Source organism: Crotalus tigris, unplaced genomic scaffold, assembly GCF_016545835.1.
Source record: "Crotalus tigris isolate CLP2741 ecotype Arizona unplaced genomic scaffold, ASM1654583v1 scf7180000018783.1386937, whole genome shotgun sequence".
Classification (NCBI taxonomy): Eukaryota; Metazoa; Chordata; class Lepidosauria; order Squamata; family Viperidae; genus Crotalus; species Crotalus tigris.
Window position 1 is genome coordinate 106179 of NW_024097198.1, and position 25557 is coordinate 131735.

At 48.0% G+C, this 25557-nt stretch overlaps 3 protein-coding genes across 12 annotated transcripts in view; 1 reads left to right on the plus strand and 2 right to left on the minus strand.

Moving 5' to 3' along the window:
• Positions 1–1652, plus strand: part of GSE1 (Gse1 coiled-coil protein) — a 103524-nt gene extending 101872 nt beyond the window's left edge. For 7 of the 8 annotated variants that reach the window (XM_039356001.1, XM_039355997.1, XM_039355998.1 and 4 more), the window contains one exon: positions 776–1652. In XM_039356001.1, the coding sequence (XP_039211935.1) occupies positions 776–1085 (310 nt within the window). In that variant the 3' untranslated portion in view covers positions 1086–1652. The remainder of the gene's footprint in view (positions 1–775) is intronic. The other variant, XM_039356006.1, reaches the window with a different exon arrangement.
• GINS2 (GINS complex subunit 2) lies at positions 1364–10189 on the minus strand. The gene is made up of 6 exons (XM_039356011.1): positions 10052–10189; positions 4392–4598; positions 3460–3574; positions 2832–2931; positions 2377–2503; positions 1364–1528 (listed from the first exon to the last, which is right to left on the minus strand). The coding sequence occupies exons 2-6, from the start codon at positions 4479–4481 to the stop codon at positions 1403–1405; spliced, it is 558 nt and encodes a 185-aa protein (XP_039211945.1). The 5' UTR covers positions 4482–4598; positions 10052–10189; the 3' UTR covers positions 1364–1402.
• Positions 8497–25346, minus strand: CUNH16orf74 (chromosome unknown C16orf74 homolog). 3 transcript variants are annotated; one of them, XM_039356014.1, is made up of 3 exons: positions 24719–25346; positions 18436–18557; positions 8497–10514 (listed from the first exon to the last, which is right to left on the minus strand). In XM_039356014.1, the coding sequence occupies exons 2-3, from the start codon at positions 18461–18463 to the stop codon at positions 10345–10347; spliced, it is 198 nt and encodes a 65-aa protein (XP_039211948.1). In that variant the 5' UTR covers positions 18464–18557; positions 24719–25346; the 3' UTR covers positions 8497–10344. The 3 variants fall into 3 exon arrangements, with proteins under 3 accessions (XP_039211948.1, XP_039211949.1, XP_039211947.1); XM_039356015.1 differs by lacking the exon at positions 24719–25346 and adding an exon at positions 23967–24078; XM_039356013.1 differs by lacking the exon at positions 24719–25346 and adding an exon at positions 19200–19895.
• Positions 25347–25557: the final 211 nt, after the last annotated feature.

Genomic DNA, 25557 nt, shown 5'->3' on the forward strand with positions numbered 1-25557 from the left:
AGAAATACACAAGAATGGTATACGTTTATATCTGAACAAGCATAACAATTGCTTTAGTAGTTGAAGCCTTGATTCCTCACCAAAAGTTAATGTGGGCTCAGACTTAAGAGCACTTAGGTTAAAGGTATATGTTGTTGTTTTAGTGTATATTAAGATTCACCTGCAAAAAATTCACAATCAAATGTAAAGATGCTCATTTGCTGAATAAGATTAATTTACTGAAACTCTAATACGTGTTGAAAACTGAAAGTAATTAAAGAAAAAAAGGATGTGTATGTGGCAAAAGACTTATACTGAAGCTCTACTTTACAAATATTTAGCCTTCCAGTTTTTGATAAGCTTTTTCATAAACAGGGACAAGTCAGTGTTTTAAGCAATGTTCATTTTCTTGAGCACAGTCTTCTGAATTTAAAATGTTCTGCAGGGCAACCAGCAACAAGGGTCAGAGAGTTACAACTGCAGCAATGTACTGCTTTTTAAAATATTTATTTTACCATTACCTAATAGAATAGTAACTAGCAAATCCCTGTAGTTGCCCCCGCATTGTAAGTGCTGTCTACAAATATTTTAAAATTGATGGCTAACACCATGTGTTATTATGACTAACAGTGAAAATGCTTATATGATTCATATAGCTAGAATCTGGGTACTGCAAACAGCTGGTTTAGTCACAGTCTCCAGGACAAGCATTTAAAAGAAAAATGGAACCTAAGCCAAACTCTGTGGGCTTTGTGGCTTCGTTTCTTCATAAAGCTGTTCTTTTTCTTTTTGGCAGGCACACACACAAAAAGGCAGCATCCCTCAGTGATCACCTCCGTGGCCTCTGGGGGGGAACAATCCTTTATAATACGAAGGCGATGGACAGGCAGATTTCAATGAGTAACACTGCAGCAAATCCAGTGTTGGATGTAAAGTTTGAGTTGCCAGGTGCAAGTCTCTTCCCAGGCAGGCTGCTGAGAACTATGCAGTCAGAAGACGAAAATAATCTCCTTTTCCATAAAGATCAGAAGGACTTGGCCTTGAAGGAACAGCATCCATCAGAGATGCAACTGACTTGTTTCCTTCTTCCAACTTACAAACACTAGGAAAACAAGCTAGCACAAAAGCCAGGCAACTGATGCACCCTGAAAGGGCAGTCCTGCAGCACTTGGGAGTGTGTTGGGCAAGAGCCTGCTTGCCAAGGAAAGTCAAAGGTCCTCCTCACCTGCCAAAGACGTCAACACTGGCAGGCTGGCTTGGTATTGGGCTAATGACCGTTAGCAGATCAATTCGTTCCCCACTAGCAAATGCTATGAAGCACATTACATCGTAATCTGCCACAGCACAGTTTTGCTCTGAAGCCAGTAACAACAGAGAGGTGGAGGCTTACAGGAATAATTCTTCTCATGAAAATTCCCTGCGGTCAAAACTCCTGGGATTCCACCCTCTCTCCCAGCTGGAGGTTTGATCGCAACTTGTACATGTGATCCAAAGCTTGGGTGAGGAAAGCACCAGTGGTGTTGATCTCCATCAGAGTCAGATTATCCAGCTTATTAAAAAAAAAAGACAACACAATTTGAAGAAGATAAATGACAGAGTTGCACCATTCACTTTTTAAAAGTAAGCCAGTCTTTAGTTCCCATGATTGACGATAAGTTAGCATCTGACAAAAACTAAAAGATAACATAGATTGGATTTCATTAAACCCTTTTCAATTTTTTTGCCTTTCTTCTTTAGTTTTGAAATTTCTCTATACATTTTCCTCTTTCCCAGAGCTTGAACTGATCCCCAAATGCCCCAAAACAAGACTTCTGTAAGCATAATTCATTACACTCCTTCAATTTATATTCCATGTCAGCTAAAAGAATTCGGAATATGGTTCAATAATTGTGATCTGCACCCATAATGAAATGTTATAATCCATTCAGTTTTAGAATGGCAGGGAATGATGTAAGTTGCAGTCCAATATATCGGGACGTGGCATAAATGAGGAATAAAATGCATGCCCACCATTCCGTTAAATGATAATCAACTTACAAATCTTTGACTAAAAAGTACATAGCCACAAATGTGTACTTATATTACAAAACACACCCTTTCATTATGGGCATAAGTAAGAGGAATATGCATTTGGATACACAGCCACATATACAACACAAGTCATCATTTCATTAGGCTGCAGTGAATCCATAAGTACATACAATTGTATGTTTCCATGAATTTGGGTACAAAACCTCTGCCTGCAGGACTACATAGTTCTCCTATCACTGCTGTCAAGTAATAAAAATATATTCTAATATTTTAGAACTGAAATACAGTAGTATCACTTTCACTATCAATTTCATTTTCACAAATATTCTTCCAATGACTTCAATCCTTTCAGAAGGTTGCTCTTACCCTGGCGTGAATTTCTTGCTGTCTAACAAAACTATCTGCAGATACACGAAGTTTCGCTATTCGAGTGTCCCAGATATCCTTAACCAAAGTTCTTATCTCATCAGCCTTTGGAATATTATCTGCAGCACTAATGCAGAAAAGAAATAGATTGGTGAGATTACAAAAAGGTAGGAGGTCACACATTATTAAAAGAGATCCTTAATGTAAACAATATTAATTAGCTTCTAAATACAAACCAAAACTGTTAAGCAATATATGTTATTACATAATTATATATTAAATAAAGTAAGATGCAAACAGATTAGAAAAGTGCTCTGGAGCATTTGCAGTTTGTAGAGTTCTTGCTCATTTCCAATTTCAAATCTAACGCAATCCTAGGGTTTTTTTGTGCTCTGGCAGAATTAGAATTTGCTGCATTTCCAAAGAATATTATTACAAATAAGAAACCTACTCACTAGTTCAGCAGCAGTTTAGTTAATTCCATGTAAAAAGGGTTAGGCATTGGGGTGAAAGTGTCCTCTTTGCGTTCTTGATCTCGCATTTGCTCCAACTTTTCTATAAAGGAATTAAAAAAATAAGAGCTGCAACAGAAATTTTTCAGCAGTACTTATTTTAAAATCCAGGCTAGAAACCAGGAGAGGGTGAGTTCTAATCCTGCTTTAAGCATGAAAACCAGCTGTAACTTTGGGCCAATCACGAGAAGTCTCCTGAGTTCTTGTCCCACCTTAGGCATGAAGGCCAATTGGTTGATTTCAGGCCAACCACGAGGAGACAGTGAGTTCTAGTTCTGCCTTAAGCAACGAAAGCCTGCTGGGTGACTTTGGGCTAGTTCCCCTCTCAGCCCAACCCACCTCACAAGGTTGTTGTTTGGAGAAAATAGGAGGAAGGAAATTTAGGCATGTTCCACCACCTTGAGCTATTTATAACAAAAATAAAGGCAGGGTATAAATCAATAATATAATGAGAAGGATGTCTAGCCTGCTGGCTTCCTGGGCAACAGCGGGAAGGGCTGAAGGAAAACTGGGCAGGGGAACATCAGTCACAGTGTCCAGGGTGCAAGGAGGCCAGCGAGTCACCCCTTACCCACGTCCATCCAGTCTGGGGGCACCAGCCGACACTTCTGCCTCTGTTTCAGGTTGATGGCCAGCCAGAGAGGCACCTCCACAGGCAGCCCTGGGTTGAAGGGGCCCAGCTCGCCCTGCAAAAGAGAGAGAAACTCAAGAAGAGGCTCCGGCCTGAAAATGGTTCCCCCCCCCCCAAAAAAAGTCTGGCCCATCTACAACTCCCCCTCCCATCAAAAGAGTCTGGCTCACTACAACTCCTCCCCCCAAAAAGTCTGGCCCACCTATCAAATTCCATCAGTCCCACCAGGGTGTTTTGGCAAAGGATTGTGGTATTTATGGCCCCCCCCCAATATTCTTCCCTTGGAAACCTATGGGGAGAGGGAAGAAGCTGCCCTAGCTGAGGATGATGGGCATGAAAATCCCTCTCTCCATAGGCATCCAAGGGAAGAATATTGGGGGAGCCACAAATACCCACCATCCCTTGCCATGACACCCTGGTGGGACTGACCCTCAATGGGTTCAATCAAAAACCCCATCATCCCCAGCCATGGAAGTTGGGGCCGATGGGGATGGAACTCTCCACTCCCTCCCCCCCGCCCCCCCACAGCGAAAAGGGATCATTTGCAGTAAACTTTGGGGGCCACAAATCCCACAATGCCTTGCCAACATATACTCTGATGGGAGCAGCTGAGGGCACCCTAAAAGCATTAACCGTAAAGCCCCCATAATCCCCTACCAGTGCCTACCCGGGTCGGGGCCGAGGGCAGCCTAAACGTCTGTGACTACAACCCCCATAATCCTCAGCCACAAGCCGTCCTTGGCTGATGGGAGATGAAACGTAGCCACCCCTCCCCGGACAAGAACGGGCATCTTGTGTTGGGACTACAGTTCCATAACCCCCACCGGCAAGGGAATAAAGGAGCATGGGAGTTGTAGTTCCGAAGGCCTCACCCCGATGAGGTAAATCCTGTCCAGGCTGAAGTTGGGGATGATGGTGACCATCTCTCGCTCCGCCAGGAATTCGACTTCGGCGGCATCCATCAGGAAGGCAGGAAGGTAAAAGAGGCCGGAAAACGAAGCCGCCAAATCCGACTCGCCGTAGACTGAGTAGAAAGCCGATGGCCGCCACGGTACCGCTCACCCTGGCGATTGCGCCTGCTATTGGTTGGAAAGAGGAAGCCCCGCCTTTATTCCGTGCTTCGTCCTATGACCGCCTCGGCTTTCCTCGCGCGCGCTTTCCCCTCCTTCTGCCATTGGTTGGAAGGGAAATCAATGCCCCGCCCACCGTTTATTTCTCACCCTATGAAAACCCCTGCTTTTTTCGCGCGCGCTCTCACTTTCCCTCGGGAGGCGGCGGTTTCTAGTCATTGAGGGAAAGCTAAGGGAAGCCCTGCCCTTTTTCTCCTACTAGCCAATGACAAGCCTCCTATCCACGTTTGTTTCGCGTTCCTCGGGTCAACACGAGCTGCTATTGGAGGGATAGAAAAAAAAAATCGAGGCCCGCCCATTCATTAGTCATTCATAAACCACAGCGAGTGATCCCGCCTTTTCCCGCTAACTGACAGCGGTCGCACTGTTTCCTCATTGGCTCTTCCTCTTTTCTCTGATTGGCTCTAGTCCCAGCATTAAAATTTCATTAACAAACCCAAAATGGGCGTGGGCATCGATGTGGGCGGGGCCTAAAAGCTACGTTGTTTGAACAGCTGTTGCTGGAAAAATGCGCAGCGATCTTGCATTGAAAAAAAAATGACGCTTTTTATTTGTGCAGTGGGAAAAAAGAGGCCAGCAATGCAAATAAAGCAACAATAATGAGTCCCCGAGAAACCCAAATGAATGGCCCACAAGAAGCACAGGTCCTCCTGCAGACTTATTATTTTTTTTGGGGGGGGGGCAATTAAAACTAAATCTGCGTTTTTCAAACTTGTCAACTTAAAGAAGTTTGGACTTCAGTCCCCAGAATTCCCCATTCAGCATCTTTGGGCTTTGTAGTAAATGGTAAGACCGTTTTTTTTCCCCCTCTAACAAATCTCTTTTCCAGAGGTTTGGGGAAAGGAGCTGACTACAAATCCCATCAGGCCCAGCCCAGGAGGGTAGGAAAGGCTGTATCCTGCTTTGCACTTTGTATTGTAAATACAAGGTGTAAACTGGTGTTTCTCAATCTCAACAACTTTTAAGATACATGGACTTCAACTCCCAGAATTCCCCAGTTCAGCTCGCTTTAACTTGAGCAGTTGGGTGGACTCCCAGAATCCCCCAGCCAACCATTTACTGCTAAGGCATTTTGCTTCCTGAACAAAAGAAGTATTTCCATTCCATCCTGCGGATGGGGTGGCCGGGTGAATCTTAGTTCAGCGCTGGCAATATGATGGGGGGGCTCTGCTGCACCTCCCAAACGTTGCCAGCAAGTTTAGGGCACAGACGTTTCTTCTACCTGAGCGAGGCTCATAAAACAAACACCTGTCCTTTTAAAATATTTTCGTTTTGTTTGGGTGTCTTCAAATCAGTCTTGATTGCTGGCGACTGCCTGGAAAAAAAAGCAAAAACCTCTGCACGATTTTTAGGCCAGCTTTTCAAGAGTGGCTTACCATTGCCTTCTTTCTAGGGCTGAGAGAGGGTGACGGCCCAAGATCACCAGCTGGCTTCATGCCCAAGGCAGGACTAGAACTCTCCCTCCCCCCCCCGTCTCCTAGCCTGGTGCCTTCATCACGGCACCAATTCTGCTGCTCAGTCAGCCATAAAAGACGGGGAAAGGACCAAAAACCTTAGAGGTCTGGCACAGAAACCACTTTCTAACCAAAACAATGAAGTGAGATGCTGTTTTCATTATTCATTAGTCTCTTGCAATGAGCAGCCCAGCACTGAAGGAGTTTGCTTGTACAAATTGCCCACGCTAGTAGCATTTTGGGCAGGGCGCCAGAGATATATGTAGTACTTGGTTGGCAGCCTTCCCAGTTAGATCCATCAGGAGAGGGAGAGTGGGGGGGGATTCCTTTCACCTGGTCCACCATTCCTGCGCGAGGGTTACTGAACAGCGCCTGAAAAGCACACCTTATTCACCTTTGATCTCACACCATCCAGAAAACCCCCCACCCCTCCGGAAATCCTCCCTGTGTTCCTGTCTGCAGCCCCAGCATTTTTTTTTTTTTATTTCCAGCATTTGCAGCCGAGGGGGAAAAATAATAAACATAATAAACTACCCCTCGAAAACCCATCACCTGCCTTCCTCAAGGGAGCCATTGCCCGATCTTAGTGGAAGACACGAAAGCTCGCAACTGACTTTGGCACAGTGTGGATGTGCTTCCCTGCCTTTTACCATCTGCTGCTGCTGCTTTAAAAATTGCATTTCCATCTGTTTTTAAACACCGCCTCTCTCCCCTAACACCCCCCCCCGCATACCCTCCCCCCCCCAGGGTCTTGATGTGATCTGGCCTTCAGAAGCTCAAGGCTGAGTCGTGCATCCTAGGCAGGATGGAGAGCACTGGGGCCAGGTAGGACCAACCTGGCTGGAATTGCAAGGGAAAAGTTGCAGTTTTTCCAACTCACTATTGATTGGCCAAAGTATTTGCCTCCTTTGTAGGAGGACTGTATTGATATTATCCTTCCCATCTTCTCCTCTTCCTCATCTTCTCATCTTTCCTACTACCTTCTATTGGTATCTATGATTTATCACTTGTATCTTATGATTAATGATTGTAATATGATCTATGACCTATCACTCTGTTGTTGTATGTACACTGAGAGCTTATACACCAGAGACAAATACCTTGTGGGTCTAACCACACTTGGCCAATAAAGAATTGTATTCTATTTTGGTGTCTCTTCAACCTTCACATTGAGGAACCCCCAAAGCAGATCACCTGGTGCCTACAGGTTAAACCCCCAAATGGCCTGAATGACTCTCAGATGCTAACAGCCAAATGACTACAAAGAATAGAAATCCTTCCATTCCCCATCATTCAGTCAGAAGAAGCTTCTTGGATGAAAAGCGAAACATTTTCAAGGGGAAAAAAACCCCAAGAAACACCAGCTGCCTTTAAAAAAACACCTTTCGGAGCCATGACCTGGGTGGTTGAGAAGCTCCATAGACATTTGAGCGTGACACCTGTGAAAAGGATGCTCCATTGTTTTATGGGAAGATCTTAGATCACTGTTTCTCAACCTTGAGAACGTGTGGACTTCAACTCCCAGGATTCCCCAGCCAGCACATGTTTGCAAAATCAAACACACACCATTTTGGACATAAAGTATAAGGAATTGGAACTGATACTTCAGTTGGAGAGACAAGAGAGCTTTTTTCTGAATAGAATAAATGACTTAACATAAACATCAGGTGGAAAATGTTTAATGTGGTGTAATAAAACTGTGATGCTTTATATTGATGCTTAAATATTCCACCATTCCAAAACTTGGAAAACATGACTTTTGAAAGGAAAAAAAAAAACACCAGAACATGCCAATTCATGCTAAATCGGAAACAAAATGTTCAGTCAGACCTCGCATTCAATTAAAACATTTGCATCTCATTCGAATGAACCTGGAGGCATGAAAAAACGATTGAAAACCGAACGTCTGTTTTGCAACCATTATAAAACGGGATAAGAGGGAGAAACTGCACCCCATCTTATATAGCCGAGCTTGGAAGACTCGGGGAACAATCCTTGGGGTTTTATTCCAACAATCATTCCATCTGGAATAAGTCAATCGTCTTTCATCCTGAGTGTAGAACGGATTGAGTTGGTTTTAATTGCTTGATGGCACAAAGTTGGCGAAGAAAGTTTTGAGGCCTTTGATCAAGAGTAAAAATCTGGCTATGGAAAAGAACAAGTTCGTCACCCGACAGCTATTTGTCTGGAATGGTATAGGACCTCCTGCTCAAGCAAAGGATGGACTAGAAGACCTTCAACACCCCTTCTAACTCTATTATTCTGTATTCAGTTTTCCAAAGCGCCTGAAGGCAGGACAAGAGGCAACGGATGGAAACTAATCAAGGAGAGAAGCAACCTGGAACTAAGGAGAAGTTTCCTGACAGAACAATCAACCAGTGGAACGGCTTCTCTCCAGAAGTTGTGAGTGCTCCAACACTGGAGGTTGGAGACTGGATGGCCACTTGTCTGGAAGGGTATAGGGTCTTCTGCTTGAGCAGGGGGCTGGACTAGGAAACCTCCAAGGTCCATTCCAACTCTATCCTAGTCTGATTCTGATTCAACCAAGGATTTGATGAAGTCAGTCTGGATGGAAACCAACGGTGATTTCTTATGCCATTCAGCTTGGATACAAACATTCTATCCATAGCAAACTCCCTATTTTTCTCTCTCATTGGCTGGGAATGAAGTCCATGTGACTTCTTTCCATTGAGGCATGAGGTGGCAAGGAAGACAACATTCCCTTGGAGCTCCAACAGAGAATCTTTCTGGCTGGATGAAAATCACTTCCCTTCTCCCTTTTTAATGAAACCTTGTTTTGATTAGGGAAAGCGGCATCCATTACACTACTAAATTCAAGGGTGCATCATTGCAGATGACACAAGGGATGCAAATGGGTGCAAATCACATTTTTGTACAATGAAGTCAACCCATCTATGGAATACTATGGAGTTTCACTCGTGGCAAGAGGTCTGGAAAACCGAATTCTTGGAAATTAAGGTTCCATTGCTTTCCTTATACTGTGAGTTGAGTCTGTCTTCTCCAATCTGGTATCCTTCCAATGCGTTGGACCACAGCAACCATCGCTCCCAGTCAGTATGGCTCCTGAGGGCATCAGCCTAGCATGCTTTCTTCATCTTGGCACCTTCTAGAGACACCAGGAGAAGAACAGCACCCAGAACAAAAGGAGAGGACAGATGCTAGGTTGGAGACAGTCAGATATGGCCCCTATCCTGCCCCACACCACGTGGCTTGCAAGTACAGCACCCTGTTCTTGGAGGAGCTCAAAGTAAGCAGAATCTCCATAACCCTCCTTGCCAACCCCACCCAACTAGCCCAATTCCTAACTGAGCTAGCAAAATTATGACAAATCTGTTGATTCCCTACCAGGCCTATGGCTTCTTTACTCTTGGGAAAGTTCCCCGTTTAGGGTCAAGTCTTACTAAAACACATTCCCAGGTTCTTCCTTAGTTGCTTCTAAGACCTAGAGACCACCTCTATCCAAAAAAGAAGGATCAGGCGAGAGAACCAAGAGCACTTTTCCTCCATCGACTCAGGATCTTGGAGCAAAGCAAAGTTGGATTGTTTTGCTCAAGTAGCCTTTGGTCCCACTTTGCAGAGGGACATCTGCTGGAAGGGTTGCCCTATCCAGGTCCACTTTGAACACAGCAGAAGAAACCAATGAGAACTTAAGTGTTTCTCAGAAGAAGAGACCATCCAAATAGGAGATGGAGCAGCAGCAGCAACCCACCCCCTCCCAAAAAATTCATATGACCTTGTTTGCTCTTGGAACCATCACATTTCCCCTTAAATCTGCTCTTAGATACCACCAGAGGACCTGGACTTTCTGTGTAAGTCAGTGTCCTTTCTCTTCTGACAATGACCTCAGCTGGGTCCAAGTTGACCAACACCACTATCAAGAACCTGAGAGCCACCACCCATCCATTGTGCCACCATCTTAACCATTACCGTAGGTCTTCTTCCAAGTGGACAATCGGTTTGGAGGACTCCTTGAAGGACCTTTTGCCTGTTACGGGTCTGCAACAGTGCCATGGTCGCAAGTGTGAGTGAGGTATATCTGGAGATGTTGGTCCATTTTTAAACAGCCTGGCAAGGGGAGAAGAAATGGGAGGAGTTTGCAAAACTCAAGAGGCTGGGAAAGTTCCTGAGCAAGATGGTGGAGAGCCACGTTCTCTAGCAATGCCAGGGAGGGCCCCTTCTCCTTGGCCTGGAGACAGCAGGCCACATCTCTGCCTTCTGGCTCAGCAGTTGTCTTGGGGTTCATCGCCCTCCAGGCTGGGGTCTCTCAAGAGGGCCTTCCCCGTGGGGGTCGGAGGGGTGATAATAATATCCGGGACCCTTAGTCTTTTCTCAGCCATGACCGCCACCTCGCTGCTGCTGACCCCAGCCCCGCTTACACACATCTTGAAGCCTGAAAGAGAGAGAAAGCGAGGATCATCCCGATGCTTCTGGTGGCACCTGGTGGCAATCGAGAGAGGAAATCATTTCCCAAAGGACCCAGATGGTCCCCCCTTTGCTCTAAAAGTCACCCCAGGACCTATAATTGATAGCCCATCCCCGAGTCTCTCTGCAGCCTGATAGAGTCCCCAACGCTTCCTAAGTCATTGCCCGTGCAGTCAAGGTGAGCTTGGAGAGCCAAGATCTGCCATGCCCAAGTGGGCAGTCTTCTCGTATGGTGTGCCTTCATCATGATGTAAGGATGATTCTAGAAGATCTTTAATGAGATGGGCATAAATGAATATAAATTATGCAATGATATTCAACCAGAAATGATGGGCGTCCCACCTCTTTGCTAGCCACAAAGTCAAAACACGTTGTACGGGCGCCGTCTCGTGGCCACGCGAGGGATGACCGCCTCTGGACTGACCTGGCCTAATAATAGGATTAATTCAGGAGACATGACCTTTTCCTGACCCAGAGGAAACATGCCAGGAGGAATCAGGGCGAAGGGGGAGCTAGGAATCCTCCCTAGGCTCACTTGGGATGTGGGGAAGGGAAGACAAAGGCGAAGAGATCTAGCAGATTCCATCAGCAGTGAGGGACAGGACTGTTTGGGTAAAGCAACCTTCCAAGAATGCCTGTGGTTGGGATCCTACCTGAAAGAGGACCACGTGTGCATCTTGTGGCAGCTGACCTCTTAACAGAGATCTTTCCACAGACTAAAGGGGTCAACTCATGACTGAACACAACTCTGTCAAACCACTTAGTAAAGCTGCATTACTCTGATTCTCCTCGCCTTTCCTATTACCTCCCCTTATCTTCTTTTGTCTATAACTTTGTTGCTTGTACCTTACAATTTATATTGTTTTTAGTATGCTAGTATGATTTATGTTGTTGCTCAGCTAGTATTCTATGACTGTCACTACATCTTGCATCTTATGATTTGTGATGAATGTATTGTTATCATGATTTATCAGTATTACTTGTAGGAACAGTGAGAGCTTCTGCACCGGAGACAAATTCCTTGTGTGTCCAACCAGACTTGGCCAATAAAGAATTCTATTCTAGTAATAGTAGTAAAGTTGGAAGGGACCTTGGAGGTCATCTAGTCCAACTCCCTGCTCGGGCAGGAAACCCTACACCATTTCGGACAAGTGGCTGTCCAGTCTCTTCTTAAAAACTTCCAGTGTTGGAGCATTTACTGCTTCTGGAGGCAGGTTGTTCCACTGGTTAATTGTTCTAACTGTCCTTAGTTCAAGGTTGCTTCTCTCCCTGATTAGTTTTCCTCTGTTGCTTCTTGTCCTTCCTTCAGATGCTTTGGGGGAATAGCTTGACTCCCTCTTCTTTGTGGCACCCCCTGAGACACTGGAACACTGCTATCATGTCCCCCCTCGTCCTTCTCTTCAGCACTCACAACTTCTGAAGGAAAGCTGTTCCACTGGTTGATTGTTCTCACTGTCAGGAAGTTCCTCCTTAGTTCTAGGTTGCTTCTCTCCTTGATTAGTTTCCACCCGTTGCTTCTTGTCCTGCCTTCAGGTGCTTTGGAAAATAGCTTAATTCTATTCTATTCTATTCTATTCTATTCTATTCTATTCTATTCTATTCTATTCTATTCTATTCTATTCTATTCTATTCTATTCTATTTCCTATTCTATTCTGTTCTGTTCTGTTCTATTTCCTATTCTACTCTATTTCTATGCTATGCTATGCTATGCTATGCTATGCTATGCTATCCCATTTTTATCCTATCCTGTCCTGTCCTATCCTGTCCTATCCTATCCTGAATAGGAGTGAAGCGGGCAGAAAAACAAGAGATTAATATTAAACTAAGAATACACCAGTCTGCTTTTCCTTGGAGGTCTTATTTTTGAAGCCATGTGCTTAGACTTGGCCACCTAGTGCCTGGGTTGTGCTGTCAACGAAGGGATTTGCACAAGAGAACAGCTGCCCCATTGCACAAGTCCCCACTTCAGCGGCGCTTTGATAGGAGAGCCTGCGTCACTCAAGACGTACTTCGCAACCTCTCTCCCTTCCCGGCTTGCCATATTTAAGCAGAACAGGCTCAACAGGCTATTAACAAGAGAACTGTTTGTTTGGAGATCAATACGAGGTCTTGCTCTCCAGCTGGTGGATAAACCTGCATTAGGGGCCCGAAGCCAAAATTTTTAGTGCCCCCAACGGATGCAATTTACAAATGCATTTGCAGGGAGCCCAGAGCAAGCCCCTGGCCTTTTACGCATAAAGGGCTAGGCTTGGTCCCTGCTACGTTCACGAGGCAGGGCGACTGTTGGAGCCACGTCAGCAAACCTTGTGGATAACACTTAATGGCTTTAGGACTTGGGTTGATGATGCAAAGGGTGGGAGGGAGGGGTCAGGCCTTCTCAACCCCCCCCCTTTCCCATGCAGTGAAGCTGATTTAGGTTTGAAGTTGAGCCTTCAAGGCCACCTTTTGATGGGGGTATCTTTCTTTCTTTAAAGTGAAAAATGAAATGGTGTCACTGATTATCAGGGGTTGGGGCAAGGGGTGGGGTTTAGAAAATTCAAGTTATTATCCGTTTAAGCCATCAAGGAATATGCTGCAGAGGAGCACTTGGTAAAGCACCATCCAGGCATTTGAACAGATATTCCAATGCTATGATGGACCAAGATCAGAACTGTGCAAAGGAAGTTGGGCTTTGAAGAAGCCAGGATAGGAAGAGCGTTGGCTCTTTGAAAACTTGGTTTTAGAGTAAACCACGGACAGTCAAGGAAACTAAGCAAAGAATCATCAAGGAAATGAACTCAACATTCTCACTGAAAGATCAAAAGACCACACTCAAGTTATCCTACTTCAGACATGTTATGGAAAGACCCAGCTCTCTAAATCAGTGTTTCCCAAACTTGACAATTTTAAGGCATGAGGACTTCAACTCCCAGAATTCTGGGAGTTGAAGTCCTCATGCCTTAAAATTGTCAAGTTTGGGAAACACTGCTCTAAATCATAATAACAAGGGGTGGAGAGAGAGAGAGAGAGAGAGAGAGAGAGAGAGAGAGAGAGAGAGAGAGAGAGAGAGGGAAAGGAAGGAAGGAAGGAAGGAAGGAAGGAAGGAAGGAAGGAAGGAAGGAAGGAAGGAAGGAAGGAAGGAAAGAAAGTAAGAAGGAAGAAAAGAAGGAAGGAAAAGAAACTTCAGTCTAGCATTGAAAAGGAAACACATTGGTTAGATGAGTTCATTTTTCTTCCAGCAGTTAAAATTTGTTTTGGGTGATATCAACATGCAAAGAAATGAGCAGCATCTGCAGGACTTAAAAAGTCAGGCTGGTCACTGTGATGGAAACAACTGAAGCTTCACCTGTTGTTCAGGTGCCTCAGCCAAGGTCAGCCAAGCTCTGCCATCTGCTATGGCTAAAAGCCAAATCTATTTCCTGCAGGCTAAGCTTAATTCCTGACCACTCCACGAACTTGCCCATGTGTTTTGCTCCACAGAGTTTCTGGACAGCTGACAGTCCTGGGCTTCCCACCCAAGGACAAAGCAGATCTGATCCTGGTTAGTTTCTTTAATCAGCGAATCTCAACCAGGTGCTGCTGTGATTTCACTGGCTGGATGTGCAGAGCTATTCTGGCTGCTTGTACTGAATGAAGTGTCTTAAAAAGCAAACTTGGGAAAAACAAAGGACTCAGAATGGAATTTCCTGGGGCAACGCACATAATATGCAGTGTAGGGAGCATTTGCCAAGGAGACAGAAGTTCCCTAGGGATGCATACCTTGATTGCTGCACCTGTTGGCTCTCTACCTGCCTCAGAGCAGATCCTTCTCGGGAAGAGACACATTCCTCTGAATGGCAGCTTTGAAACCCAACTGTCATCCCAAAGGGGGCATCTATGGTGCACAGAACGGTCCTGTAGCTGCAGCATGGCTCTCTGGGATGCGGGGAGCCAGTCAGCTCCTCCCCCCATCCCTCCCCCCCCCATGCAAGAAGACCTCCCTGGGAAGGGGAATCAGCAGGCGCCAGGCCTTTAACGCTGCATTAAAGCTGACAGCACCTGCTGGCACCGGGGCTGCGCAGCAGTGAAAAGCTAATGGGCAATGCAATATTTAGCATTTGTCCCAATTACCCAGCGAGAGAATGGAGCACGTTGAAAAGGGGGGGGGAGGAGGAGGAGAAGAAGGGGAAGAAGAACCTTATGAATGGGGTTTCAAGAAGAAGAAAAGGAGGGGGTAGTGGAAGAAATGGAGAAGGAGGAGAAGAAATAAGAAGAAGGAGAAGGAGGAGAGGAAGGAATGGTAGATGAGAGGAGAAGGAGAAGATGGAAGAGAAGAAATAAGAGGAGGTGGAGCAAGAAGGAGAAGGAATGGTAGATGAGAGAAGGAGAAAGAGAAAGAGGGGAAGGAGAATAGATGGAGGAGAAAAGGAGGAGAAGAAGGAGCAGCAGAAGGACTGATTAGCAAGAAAAGGAGAAGAAGGAGAAAGTGAAAGAGGAGGAGGAATAGGGATGGGGAAAGGAGGAGGAGGAGGAGGAGAAGTAAATGGCCCTTTAAGAAGAGGAGGAGGAGGAAGCAGCACCAGCAGCAGCAATGGAAGAGGAGGAGAGTACTCTGTGAATTGGGGCTTCCCTTCTTCCTCTGCCTCCACCCCCAGCTTGGAGGGCACTCTTGGGTCTCCCTCAGCTGCCTCCTCCTGCAACTCACTCATCTAGCCGGCTCTGGACCATCAGGCGAGGCAGGGGCTGGCAGGATATGTTCCCATTACTCGGAGCAGGGCTTGTGTTGGGGTGGGGGGGAGTGGGGGTTGGCCTCTGCATCGCCTTTCCCACTTTCAGGCCAGGAGCCAGCCTTCCCTCTTCACCCGGGCTGGCTTTTAAAGTCGTTTTAAAAGCAACCCGCCTCTTTGGAGTGCCAAAGGAAGCAGCCTCTTGGGGGTGCTGAGCCTTCTGACGACCCAGACAATCCAAATTGGGGAGGGGGATGGTGGGTGGTGAGCAACTTCCAAAGACCATTGGCCGGTCCTCTCGGGCTTCCATCTAGGCTCGGGGTGGATGCGACTCTTATTCCTTGCAAATGAGGGTGAACAATCTGTGTCCCAGGATAACGCTGCAGGATCCAATCTGAGCTGGTCATCAGGACCAGAGGCTTTATTCCTCCAAGCTTTTGGGCTCGTGCTACAGCCCCCATCCTCTGGGAACTTCTCTTTCTCAGTTCAGTTTTGCAGCTACTACAATTGTTGGCCAAGCAGGGACAAAAAAAGGCTGGGGAAATGATGGAAGCCTGGGAAAGGAGCCCCCTATCAGTCAACAGGAGTGCTGATTTACGAACAGCTTGTCAGGCACTTAGGAGCTGAGCAGCGGCACAAGGAAACAACAACCAGCGACTTAATAACTAGCCATCAATACCCTAATTAGCAACTAAAAGCTACATACAGCAAGGTATCATATAAATGCAATGCATAGAACAGCCCTGTGCAGCTAATCTGGAGAGAGAGGATGGGCCCCAGCACGAACTCGAAAGCTTGGAAAAATAAACCTTTGGTCCCAGTGACTGACCCAGGCTGAATCTTTTCCCTCTCCCTCTCCCTCTCCCTCTCCCTTCCTCTCTCTCTCCCCTCCCTCTCCCCTCCCTCTCCTCTCCCTTCCTCTCGTCTCGTCTCCCTCTCCCTCTCCCTTCCTCTCCTCTCCCTCTCCCTTCCTCTCCCCTCTTCTCCTCTCCCTCTCCCTCTCCTCTCCCTTCCTCTCCCTCTCCCTCTCCTCTCCCTCTCCTCTCCCTTCCTCTCCCCTCCTCTCCTCTCCCTCTCCTCTCCCCTCCCTCTCCTCTCCCTTCCTCTCGTCTCGTCTCATCTCCCTCTCCCTTCCTCTCCTCTCCCTCTCCCTTCCTCTCCCCTCTTCTCCTCTCCCTCTCCTCTCTCTCCCTCTCCCCTCCCTCTCCTCTCCCTCTCCTCTCTCTCCCTCTCCCTCTCCTCTCCTCTCCTCTCCCTCTCCTCTCCCTTCCTCTCCCCTCCTCTCCTCTCCCTCTCCCCTCCCTCTCCTCTCCCTCTCCTCTCTCTCCCTCTCCTCTCCCTCTCCTCTTCTCTCCCCTCCTCTCCTCTCCCTCTCCTCTCTCTCCCTCTCCCTCTCCCTTCCTCTCCCCTCCTCTCCTCTCCCTCTCCTCTCCCTCTCCCTCTGTTTTGCATCCACAGGTGCTGCAGGACTCTGCCAATTTCCAAGAATTCCTTTTGATTTTAAGTGGGTGGGGGAGGGAGATAGTGAAGAGGGGGTGCAGATGTGGGCTCCTGTTCAAGGAGTCATAAAACCTTCTTGCTTAGAAAGCCAAGCTGGAGTGAAACGGTGCCAAAGGTCTTTGCCCAATTTTTCCGAAAGGCTAAAAGACGGGCAATTGAGCCAGCAGCTGCTTTGCTTTCGGTTCTCCATGAGTCCCGTGTTTCACTTCACTGTGGAGAAGACACATTTCGGGAAACGGCTCTGCCATTTCTACTTAACAAATTATCTGGATGGGTAACACGCAACCCTTCAAACTAGTTTGCAACACCCAGAGGTTGTCCCTTTTCTCCTTGGATCTGGGAGAAAGTTGTTAAAAACACACACACACACACACACACACACACACACAATTTCCTCCAGAAGTATTGAAGGCACATAAATGCAGACATAAAATAAATCCATCCAAACTAAACAACTTTACAGCCAAAGGAAACAGCTCTAAATAGTAGGGGGGGGGGAACAACTGAAAACAAAAAAACAACAACGAAAGTAACCTTTTGCTGAACACGATTGCAACTCTATAAACATAACCGCCCCAAAATAATAATGTTTAAAGTTGAGGTCTTAGCTCAGCCTGGTCAAAGCCTGGCTCTGTACAGCATAGCTAAAATAAAGACACTCTGCATATGTTTAGAAGACTCTGTAGGTTTTATATCAGTGTTTTTCAACCTTGGCAACTTTAAGATGGGTGGACTTTAGCTCCCCAGAATTCCCCAGCCAACAAATCCCATCTGAAACATTAGGAGGCTGGAACACTTTTTGTTCTTGAGACCTTTCTCTAATCTTTAACAAGTTAGTTAACTAGTCTGGAAGGGTTTAATAGAATAACATTTCTCCTCCCTCCCTCCCTTCTCTCCTTCCCTCCTTCTTCCTTTCCTTTCCTTTCCTTTCCTCTTTTCTTTCCTTTCCTCTTTCACTTCCTTTCCTTTCCTTTCCTTTTCTCTTTCCTTTCCTTTTCTCTTTCCTTTCCTCTTTCCCTTCCTTTCCTTTCCTTTCCCTTCCTTTCCTTTCTTTTCCTTTCTTCTTTCCTTTCTTCTTTCCTCTCCTCTTTCCTTTCCTTTCCCTTCCTTTCCTTTCCTTTCCCTTCCTTTCCTCTTTCACTTCCTTTCCTTTCCTCTTTCCCTTCCTTTCCTTTCCTTTCTTTTCCTTTCTTCTTTCCTTTCTTCTTTCCTCTCCTCTTTCCTTTCCTTTCCTTTCCCTTCCTTTCCTTTCCTTTCCTCTTCCCCCCAGCAACCTGGCTGGGGAATTCTGGGCGTTGAAGTCCACCCATCTTCCAGTTGCCAAGGCTGAAAAGCACCGTTTTGTATTAAAGAGGAATTGTTCTTTGCCACATTTCAACCCACATAGCATTAACAAAACCCAAACAAACATACTTGAGTGAACCCCTTTGAAAAGTAAAGTGTCTTCAATAAACACCCAACACCCTTCTTAGTCGGGAGAGGCCACTTTTACATCCACGTGGAAACAGCCTCAGCACTACCATGCATTTCTTGCTGAGAAAAGCTCCTGATGAATCAGAAGCCGAGAAGAGGTCTAAGTGCTCTTTTGGCTGCTATCTCTCCCTCCAGCTTCCTGGCCCAAATCTCTCAAAGACCATCCCAAGCCATTCCTCCCTCTCAGCATTTTTTCCCTTCCCCACGGAGGAGCGGAGTCTCGCCCTTACCTTTCAGACAGGAGACGCTCAGGCCCATGGTTTCATCCTTTTAGCCGGGGGTGGGGTGGGGGGTGGGGACACAAGTCAGAGGCTGAAAGATCCGCCGCAGCAGCTGCTTAGCTTCATGGAGGCTGAAAGGAGAGGTTTGTGGCAGTTTGTCAAGTCTGCAAACAAAGGCAACTTGCACGGCTTTCCAAACAATCCCCCATCTCAAGGCACTGTGTAAACTCAGCTGCCATTAAAAAAGACAAAACCAAAACAAACCCCGTGGAAAACATTAGGAAGCCAAATGTTTTGTTGAAATCTTTCTCCAGTCTTTAACCAGTTAGTTAACCAAGCGTGGAAGGGTCCAATAGAAGAGAATTTTTCCTTCCTTTCTTTCTTCCTTCCTTCTCTTTCTTTCTTTCCTTCCTTCCTTCCTTCCTTCCTTCCTTCCTTCCTTCCTTCCTTCCTTCTTTCCTTCCCTTCCTTCCTTCCTTCCTTCCCTTCCTTCCTTCCTTCCCTCCCTTTCTTTCTTTCCTTCCTTCCTTCCTTCCTTTCCTTCCTTCCCTCTCTCAAACCTCTCCTCTCTCATACTCACCAGGGGAGAGAGTTTTATAGAAAAGAGGCAGGCTGGGAGAAACTGCAAGGACTTCTCAAAAGAGCTGTAGGATATTTTGTTAATGATACCAGATTAGACCTACAGGTTAGACCTTCTCTGTGTCTGTGTGGGGTCTCTGTGTGTAATGTAACACAGGAGTTTTCTGTTTTTTTTTTTTTTAAGGCAAAAGCACCTGTTGGTATCCAGAGGCTTGTGATGGAGGATTCACTGGGGATCAATGAACCACCTGCAGGGAACCCATCAAGCTGTTGAAGAACCTGGGTTTAACATATAGAGCAGAATCAACGGAGGCAGGGGCCCCATTCAGACATAGCTGTCAATTGTTCCTCCACCACCAGTTTGTGGCCAGCTTATCTTGAGCACGAGAAGAATCTAGCAGAAAGTGTTTCCATGACTGTAATCTTCCTTGGACAGGGAAGCAAGTGGACCTAATCAATACAAACAAGAGGGAGACACTCCGCCTCCATCAGGCTTCAATTTAATCATTAACTTCTGATCAGCTCCTGGAACCCAGCAGGGCTACCACTACCAGATGCTATAAAAAGCGGATTCCCGGGTGTGACATGACTCGGATATTCCATCTGTGGCCGGTTGGGATCCATGGGAAGGAATCTAGCTTCAATCCTTCGCTGGTCTCGGTTTAAAGGAAAGATGCCAAGGTATGCCAGCCATTCAGCAGAAGGAGGTTAGGGTGGAACAGGAGAACGTTTATTTGTGGGGCAGAAAAGATTGAAATGCCAGAAATGTCCACCGCTCAAAGAACAGTCCTGCAGATGTTTGAGAGGGCCCTATTTTGCATCAAATAGAGCAGCGGTGGCGAACCTATGGCACGCGTGCCAGAGGCGGCACTTGGAGCCCTTTCTGTGGGCACTCATGCTGTCACCCCAGCCCCGCCTCCCCGTGGCCCCCTCCTCACCAGCACCCCCCCCCCAGAGGAGAGTCGCCCCTGGGCATGGCCCGCATGGAGCAGCGCAACCAAGGACATGGCAGCTGGGCAGCAGGGACAAGACCCCGCCCTTGCGCCCTGTCATGCACAGATGATGTTGCAGGGTGTGGGTGGAGGGAATGGCTGCCATGGCGCTGCAGGGCCACCTGGGCGATCTGCGGTGGGCCATGGAAGCACTGGGTGGCCCTACGTGCGGGTGGGACAGGGGGTGGGTGGGGGCAGAGCAGGCAGGGTGGGAGGCCGAGCAGGGGCAGGGGGGCAGGTTTTGGGCATTCGGTCTCTAAAAGGTTCGCCATCACTGAAATAGAGCAATTCTCCCATGCTGTTCTCTCAGGCTCTCTGAGGTTTCCAAAGAGGGAGAAATTCAACAGGAAGAGCCTCACCAGATGTGAATTTGGCTGTGCTTCCGTTAAATCGGGAGTGTAAAGTATCTGGTTTGAGGGCTTCATGCTTTCTGAGACCGCTACTCTTTCAAGCCCCCAGGTTTAGGGGTAGGGCGATTTTTTGGGCACTGGGGGGGGGTCTGGAAAAGGAGTTCAGGGATAAGATGACTCCCTTACATTTTGTAGAGGCATAAAATATCACTTTTTCCAAAGTTAAAAACCCCTGAAGCTCCTTTCAAAATGGGCTTTGTCCCCATCTAATTTGGAAATATAACATTATTCTCCCCAACGTCCCAAGAAATTTGGAGTACCTGTGAGCTGGTAGGAATGGTGTCACTCTGATTTAGGTGCAACGACGACTTTTTGGGGGGGTGGGTGGGGGTGGAATGGGGGCAGCTTCACTCCATATCTCTAGATTCTGAATTGCTTCATTTTTAAAGAATTCAACTTTTGCACATAGGAAAAATAATGCTCCTGGAAGACAGGATTTAAAAACCCATCTTGGCTTGCTTGTATCTAATTTGTTTTCAACCTTTAATGAGAATTGAACAAATGTGAATGCTCAGGTTTGAAAAGACGTTTCAACAATTGGGTGACAAGAAAAGTTCTCTCCTCCCCAAAGGATTTGATGTTCCCACTTCTTCACACAATGTTTGCATGAAACAGAATCTGGGTATTATTTATAGCGGGCACATTGACTCTGCCAGGGGAGTGGAAGAAATTGCAAATGGAAAGTGCAAACAGTCAATATACATCCACCCAAAATGTGAAACCAGATGTTGCTGAACATCCCAGTGGCCCTCACCAGCCTGGCAGGTGATGAATTTCAGCAACAGCTGGGAAGTATCATGTTTCTTTTTCCTGATATAGACCAGGCCAATGAGCTGCATATCTGGGGACAAACTGATTATTTGCAGCTGAAAATCCCAGGACACAGGGTATTAATAGTACCAACAGAAGAGAATATGTGTAGCTCAAGGTTGAATTGTGGGGTCCTTGGTGGTCTCTGAGCTTGGTGGTTTTCTTGCAGAGGTTTCATTATCCAAACTAGGTAATGTCATCAGTGCTAGAAGATAGCCGAATTTGTGAAGAGGAGGAGGAGAGAGAAGGAGAGGGAGAAAGAGAAGAAAGGAGTAGGAGTAGGAGTAGGAGTAGGGAGAAAGAGTAGAGAGGAGAGGGAGAAGGAAAAGGAGAAGAAAAGGATGAGGAGGAGACTGTGGGGTCCTTTGTGCTCTCTGAGCTTAGTTGTTTCCTTGTAGACATTTCATGGCCCAACTAGCGAACATCTAGCTAGCACTAAGGATTCCACAGAAAGAGAAACCCAGGTAAGCATGGATTAAAACCAGACAAACAATCAAACAGAAAACAATATCTTAATCAAGAAACTATGAAGAAAAAAACATATTCCCACGAATACTGGCAGGGCAAGACACTTGTATATAAACAGAGAGACAAGTCCCACTCCCTTGTAGCACTGATGATGTTACCAAGTTGGGTAATGAAACAAAAGTCTGCAAAAAAGCAAGCCCAGAGAGCACCAAGCACCCCACGGTATCACTAGCATTGAGGTTGGGGTTCCCTGTTCAAAGAAGTTTGTTTTTTGGCACTGTTGGAATCCAAGGTCCACCAATTTGCAAACGAGCTGGTGGATTTTTCGTTGGCTCAACTTCACAAACATTTCAACTTCTAGCCTGACTACTACCAGTTGTGACAGAGGGGTCAAAGATTGCGCCTCCAGTGTAGCCATCACCAGTAACTGGATTCATCTCATGTGCCAAACCACCATTTTGTGGCTTAAAATGTTATTTTAATCCATCCCCTGGGGTCTGTAACCCATGATTTATGGCTTGGTATGTTATATAATCCTACTCCTCTGTGGTTTGTTCCACAACTCCTGGTTGAACAAAATGTGGCTTATTTTAGGAGAACAAGGCCAATGATTAAATGTCTAGGCTAGAGGATGCCAAGGAGTATCTAAGTACAATTGGAAAATCTCACTGAATTTTAGAAAGAGAGCAGAGGGCACAGTTCCAGGAGAAGAAATTTGGTGCTCAATTGTGAGTGGAGAGATCAAGAAAATTGGACTTATTTCCCAGCTGAGCAGAGGAGAGAGAAGAATGGATGTTAATACATCCAGAAGACACCCCAATCTTTGCACAACCTGGTTCTTTAACAGTCCCCCCCCCCATTACTAACTTCCAGAGATGTTCTCCCCCTCCCTCTGCAGGGATTTCTTAGGCTATTATGTCTTAGGATATGTGTCCTCCTAGTTCAGGGGTGTCCAACTCTGGCAGCTTTAAGACCTATGGACTTCAACTCCCAGAATGCCCCAACCAAGATGGACGACTAGGGAATTCTGGGAGTTGAAGTCCACACATCTGGCGGTCCACTCATTCTGAAGCTGAAGTCCACAAGACTTGCCAAGTTGCCAAGGCCAGGGACCCTGTTCTTATCCAGCTTGGTCCAGCTATCTATAGCTGCCTATCAGCGCCCCAGACCAAGCCAACTCCCTTCCTTTGAGAGGAAGGAAAGTTTAGAGCGATGGTTTCTAAAGAAAGCAGAACCGGAGGCGTCTAGCTGGCTGATCACACCCTTCCTGGATCGAAATCCATGCTCGTTGAGGTGGAAACACCTTTCACCTCCTCCTCACGCAAGACAGCAAATCGTTTCTTGGCAGCGCCCAGCAATCGATGGGAAATCAATGCGCATCAAACGGCTGTAAAGTTCTCGAAGAGAGCCGTCGGAGTGCACAACCGTGCTTGCCCCCAGCCCTCCGGAGATTGCTAGACTACAGCATTCCCAGCCCCACCGGGCCACGGTAACAAATGCTAGACCGCCGGGTTCAGCCACCTGGAAAGAAGAAGAGGAACGAAGAATTCCCCTTCCCCCCCCCCACCGCTCCAGGTGCTTCTCTCGCCCACCCAGGGGGAAACTTCTGAAAAGTCAGGGAGCTGGTGCGGGCTACCTACGCCCCCCAACCCACTTCTTCCCTCCGCGATTCAGCTGAAGACCGAGCAACAGCTGGAAGCGTGCCGGAAAGGAAGCGCCTCCACGGGTGCCAACTTTCTGTGCCTCGCCCAGATGTTCAGCTCCTCCGCCCTCATCTCCACTCGGCTCTCGGGGGGCTCGTCCCGGCCTGGGCGAGGGGGGGGCTTGCAACCCCCACGAATGATTTGGCAGGGCGCGGGTGGGTCTCCCACGGTGGTTTAAGCCTCCTGCCACACTTTTGAGTCGGCCCCGCGTAGGGCCACGCGCCCACCCCCCACACACACTCCGGTCTGATTCAGCCCGCTCCCCTCCCTCCCACTCGGGACCCTTGCCCACCCCCGCAAATGCCCTGATGCCTGCCATTCCCAGCTCGGCCGGGGAGCAGCTCGGCCAGCCGGGAAAGGCAGAGAGGGGCGCGCGGGGGGGCAGGGAGAAGTGGATGGGGGGTGGTAGGGGGGATGCATGCAGCATGCTGCATGCAGCACGGAACGTGCACCACGCCCCCCCCCCCATCGCCCCGTGCAGCGCAGGCGAAGGGAGCCCTGCCGACCCCCTTCACCACCACCACCACCACCACCCGCCCCTCCGCTAGGTCCGGGCCGGACAGAGCAGAGCCACTCACCCGCTCGCGCGAACTCCCAGCCGCTGGCATCGCTGCGCGCCCAGCGCAGCAGCAGCAGCCCGAGAGGCAGGGCCTGGGCGATTTGCATACGCGTGGCTGGGAGGGGGAGACGGGGAGGGGACGGGATGGGCCATCTCCGTGGACAGGCGTGTCCAGCTCGCCCCCCCCCCCCGCCCAGGGCCGCAGGAGAGCGGAGGGAGGGTCGGGCGCGCTGCCGCTGCTGCGTCTCGCTTCTGGCCCGGTGCGGGGCTGCGGCTGGGGTAGGGGGGAACTGGCGAGGTCCCCGGGGCGAATGGGGGGGGGATCCTAGCATTCCTGGGGGGTGGGGAAGGAATGGAGGAGGGGGGCGGGAGTCAGAAAGCTGCTGCAGCTTTTCCTGCTGCAACAAGAAGCGGCAACCGGCTTTTCCAGCCGCAGGTGGGTGCTGTAATGGAGGGAGACCCTCCCAAATGGGGGGGTGCTGCTGGGGCCGACGGGCAAGGCGACGGGAGTCGGGGGTCCGATTCCCCCCTGCCCCTCTGCACGTGCGCGGTTCCCTCCTGACCGCTCCACGCTTAATCCCTTGGCCTCCATCCTCGCTCCAGGGCGAGAGGCTTTCCTTGCGGAGGCGTCGTAGGGGAGCGTTCCTCAAGGAAGCCCCCTTGGCGAACATCCTTTGGGTGGGTGGGGTGGGTGGGTTCGTGCAAAGATCCAGAAGCCGCGAGGGACCGGCGCTTTCCAATAATGCGGAAAGGAAAACGGGATGTACTCACCGGGCTGGCGCAAGCCCCTTACACGCTGGCTGTGTTTCTCCAACAAGTTTGGTTCGTAGGCTCCCCACCACCTCCCAGATCGGAAGGGGAGGGGGAGAGAACTTTCCTGAAGCCATGGAAAACAAACACCCCCCAAGCAGAAGCCTGCAGGAGACCTGCCCTCTCCGGCTGCATCTTGGTGGCATGCCAGGCTGGGCGGCTGCCCTGCCTGCAAGAACGGGAGCCCAGCAAGGAAAGATTTAAAGCCAGGGTGTCCAACCTTAGTCCCGTTAAGACTAGTGGGCTTCAACTCCCAGAATTCCTCAGCCGGCAGCCATAGGTGCCCGTGAAGCCCCTGAGAGTTGACTTTAACTCAAAGGCAATCCCTGCCCATCCCCACCTTGGTCAGAGTGAAGGAGAGTTAAGCTGGTTATCGAAAGCTCCCTCTGATCCTCTCCAGAGCCAGAGGCACCAATGGCCTGTCTTGTGCATCCCAAGGCTGTTTGTTAAACCGGGATCTGTGGAATCAGCCACAACCTGATGAGGCCACCCGACAATTTACAATCCTGAGATTGTGTGATCCTCTTTTGCGACCTTCTGACAAGCAAAGTTGATGAGGAAACCGGATTCGTTTAACAACCCGTTGTTACTAACTTAACAACTTCAGCGCGTCATTTAACCAATGTGGCAAGAAAAGTCGTAAAATGGAGCAAAACTCGCTTAACAAATTTCTCACTTAACAATGTAAATTTGGGGCACAAATGTGGTGGTTAGGTTGAGGACCGCCTGTAGGGGTCTGCAACTTTGACAAACTTTTAAGACTTGTGGACTTCAGTTGTCAAGGTGGCAGACCCCTGATT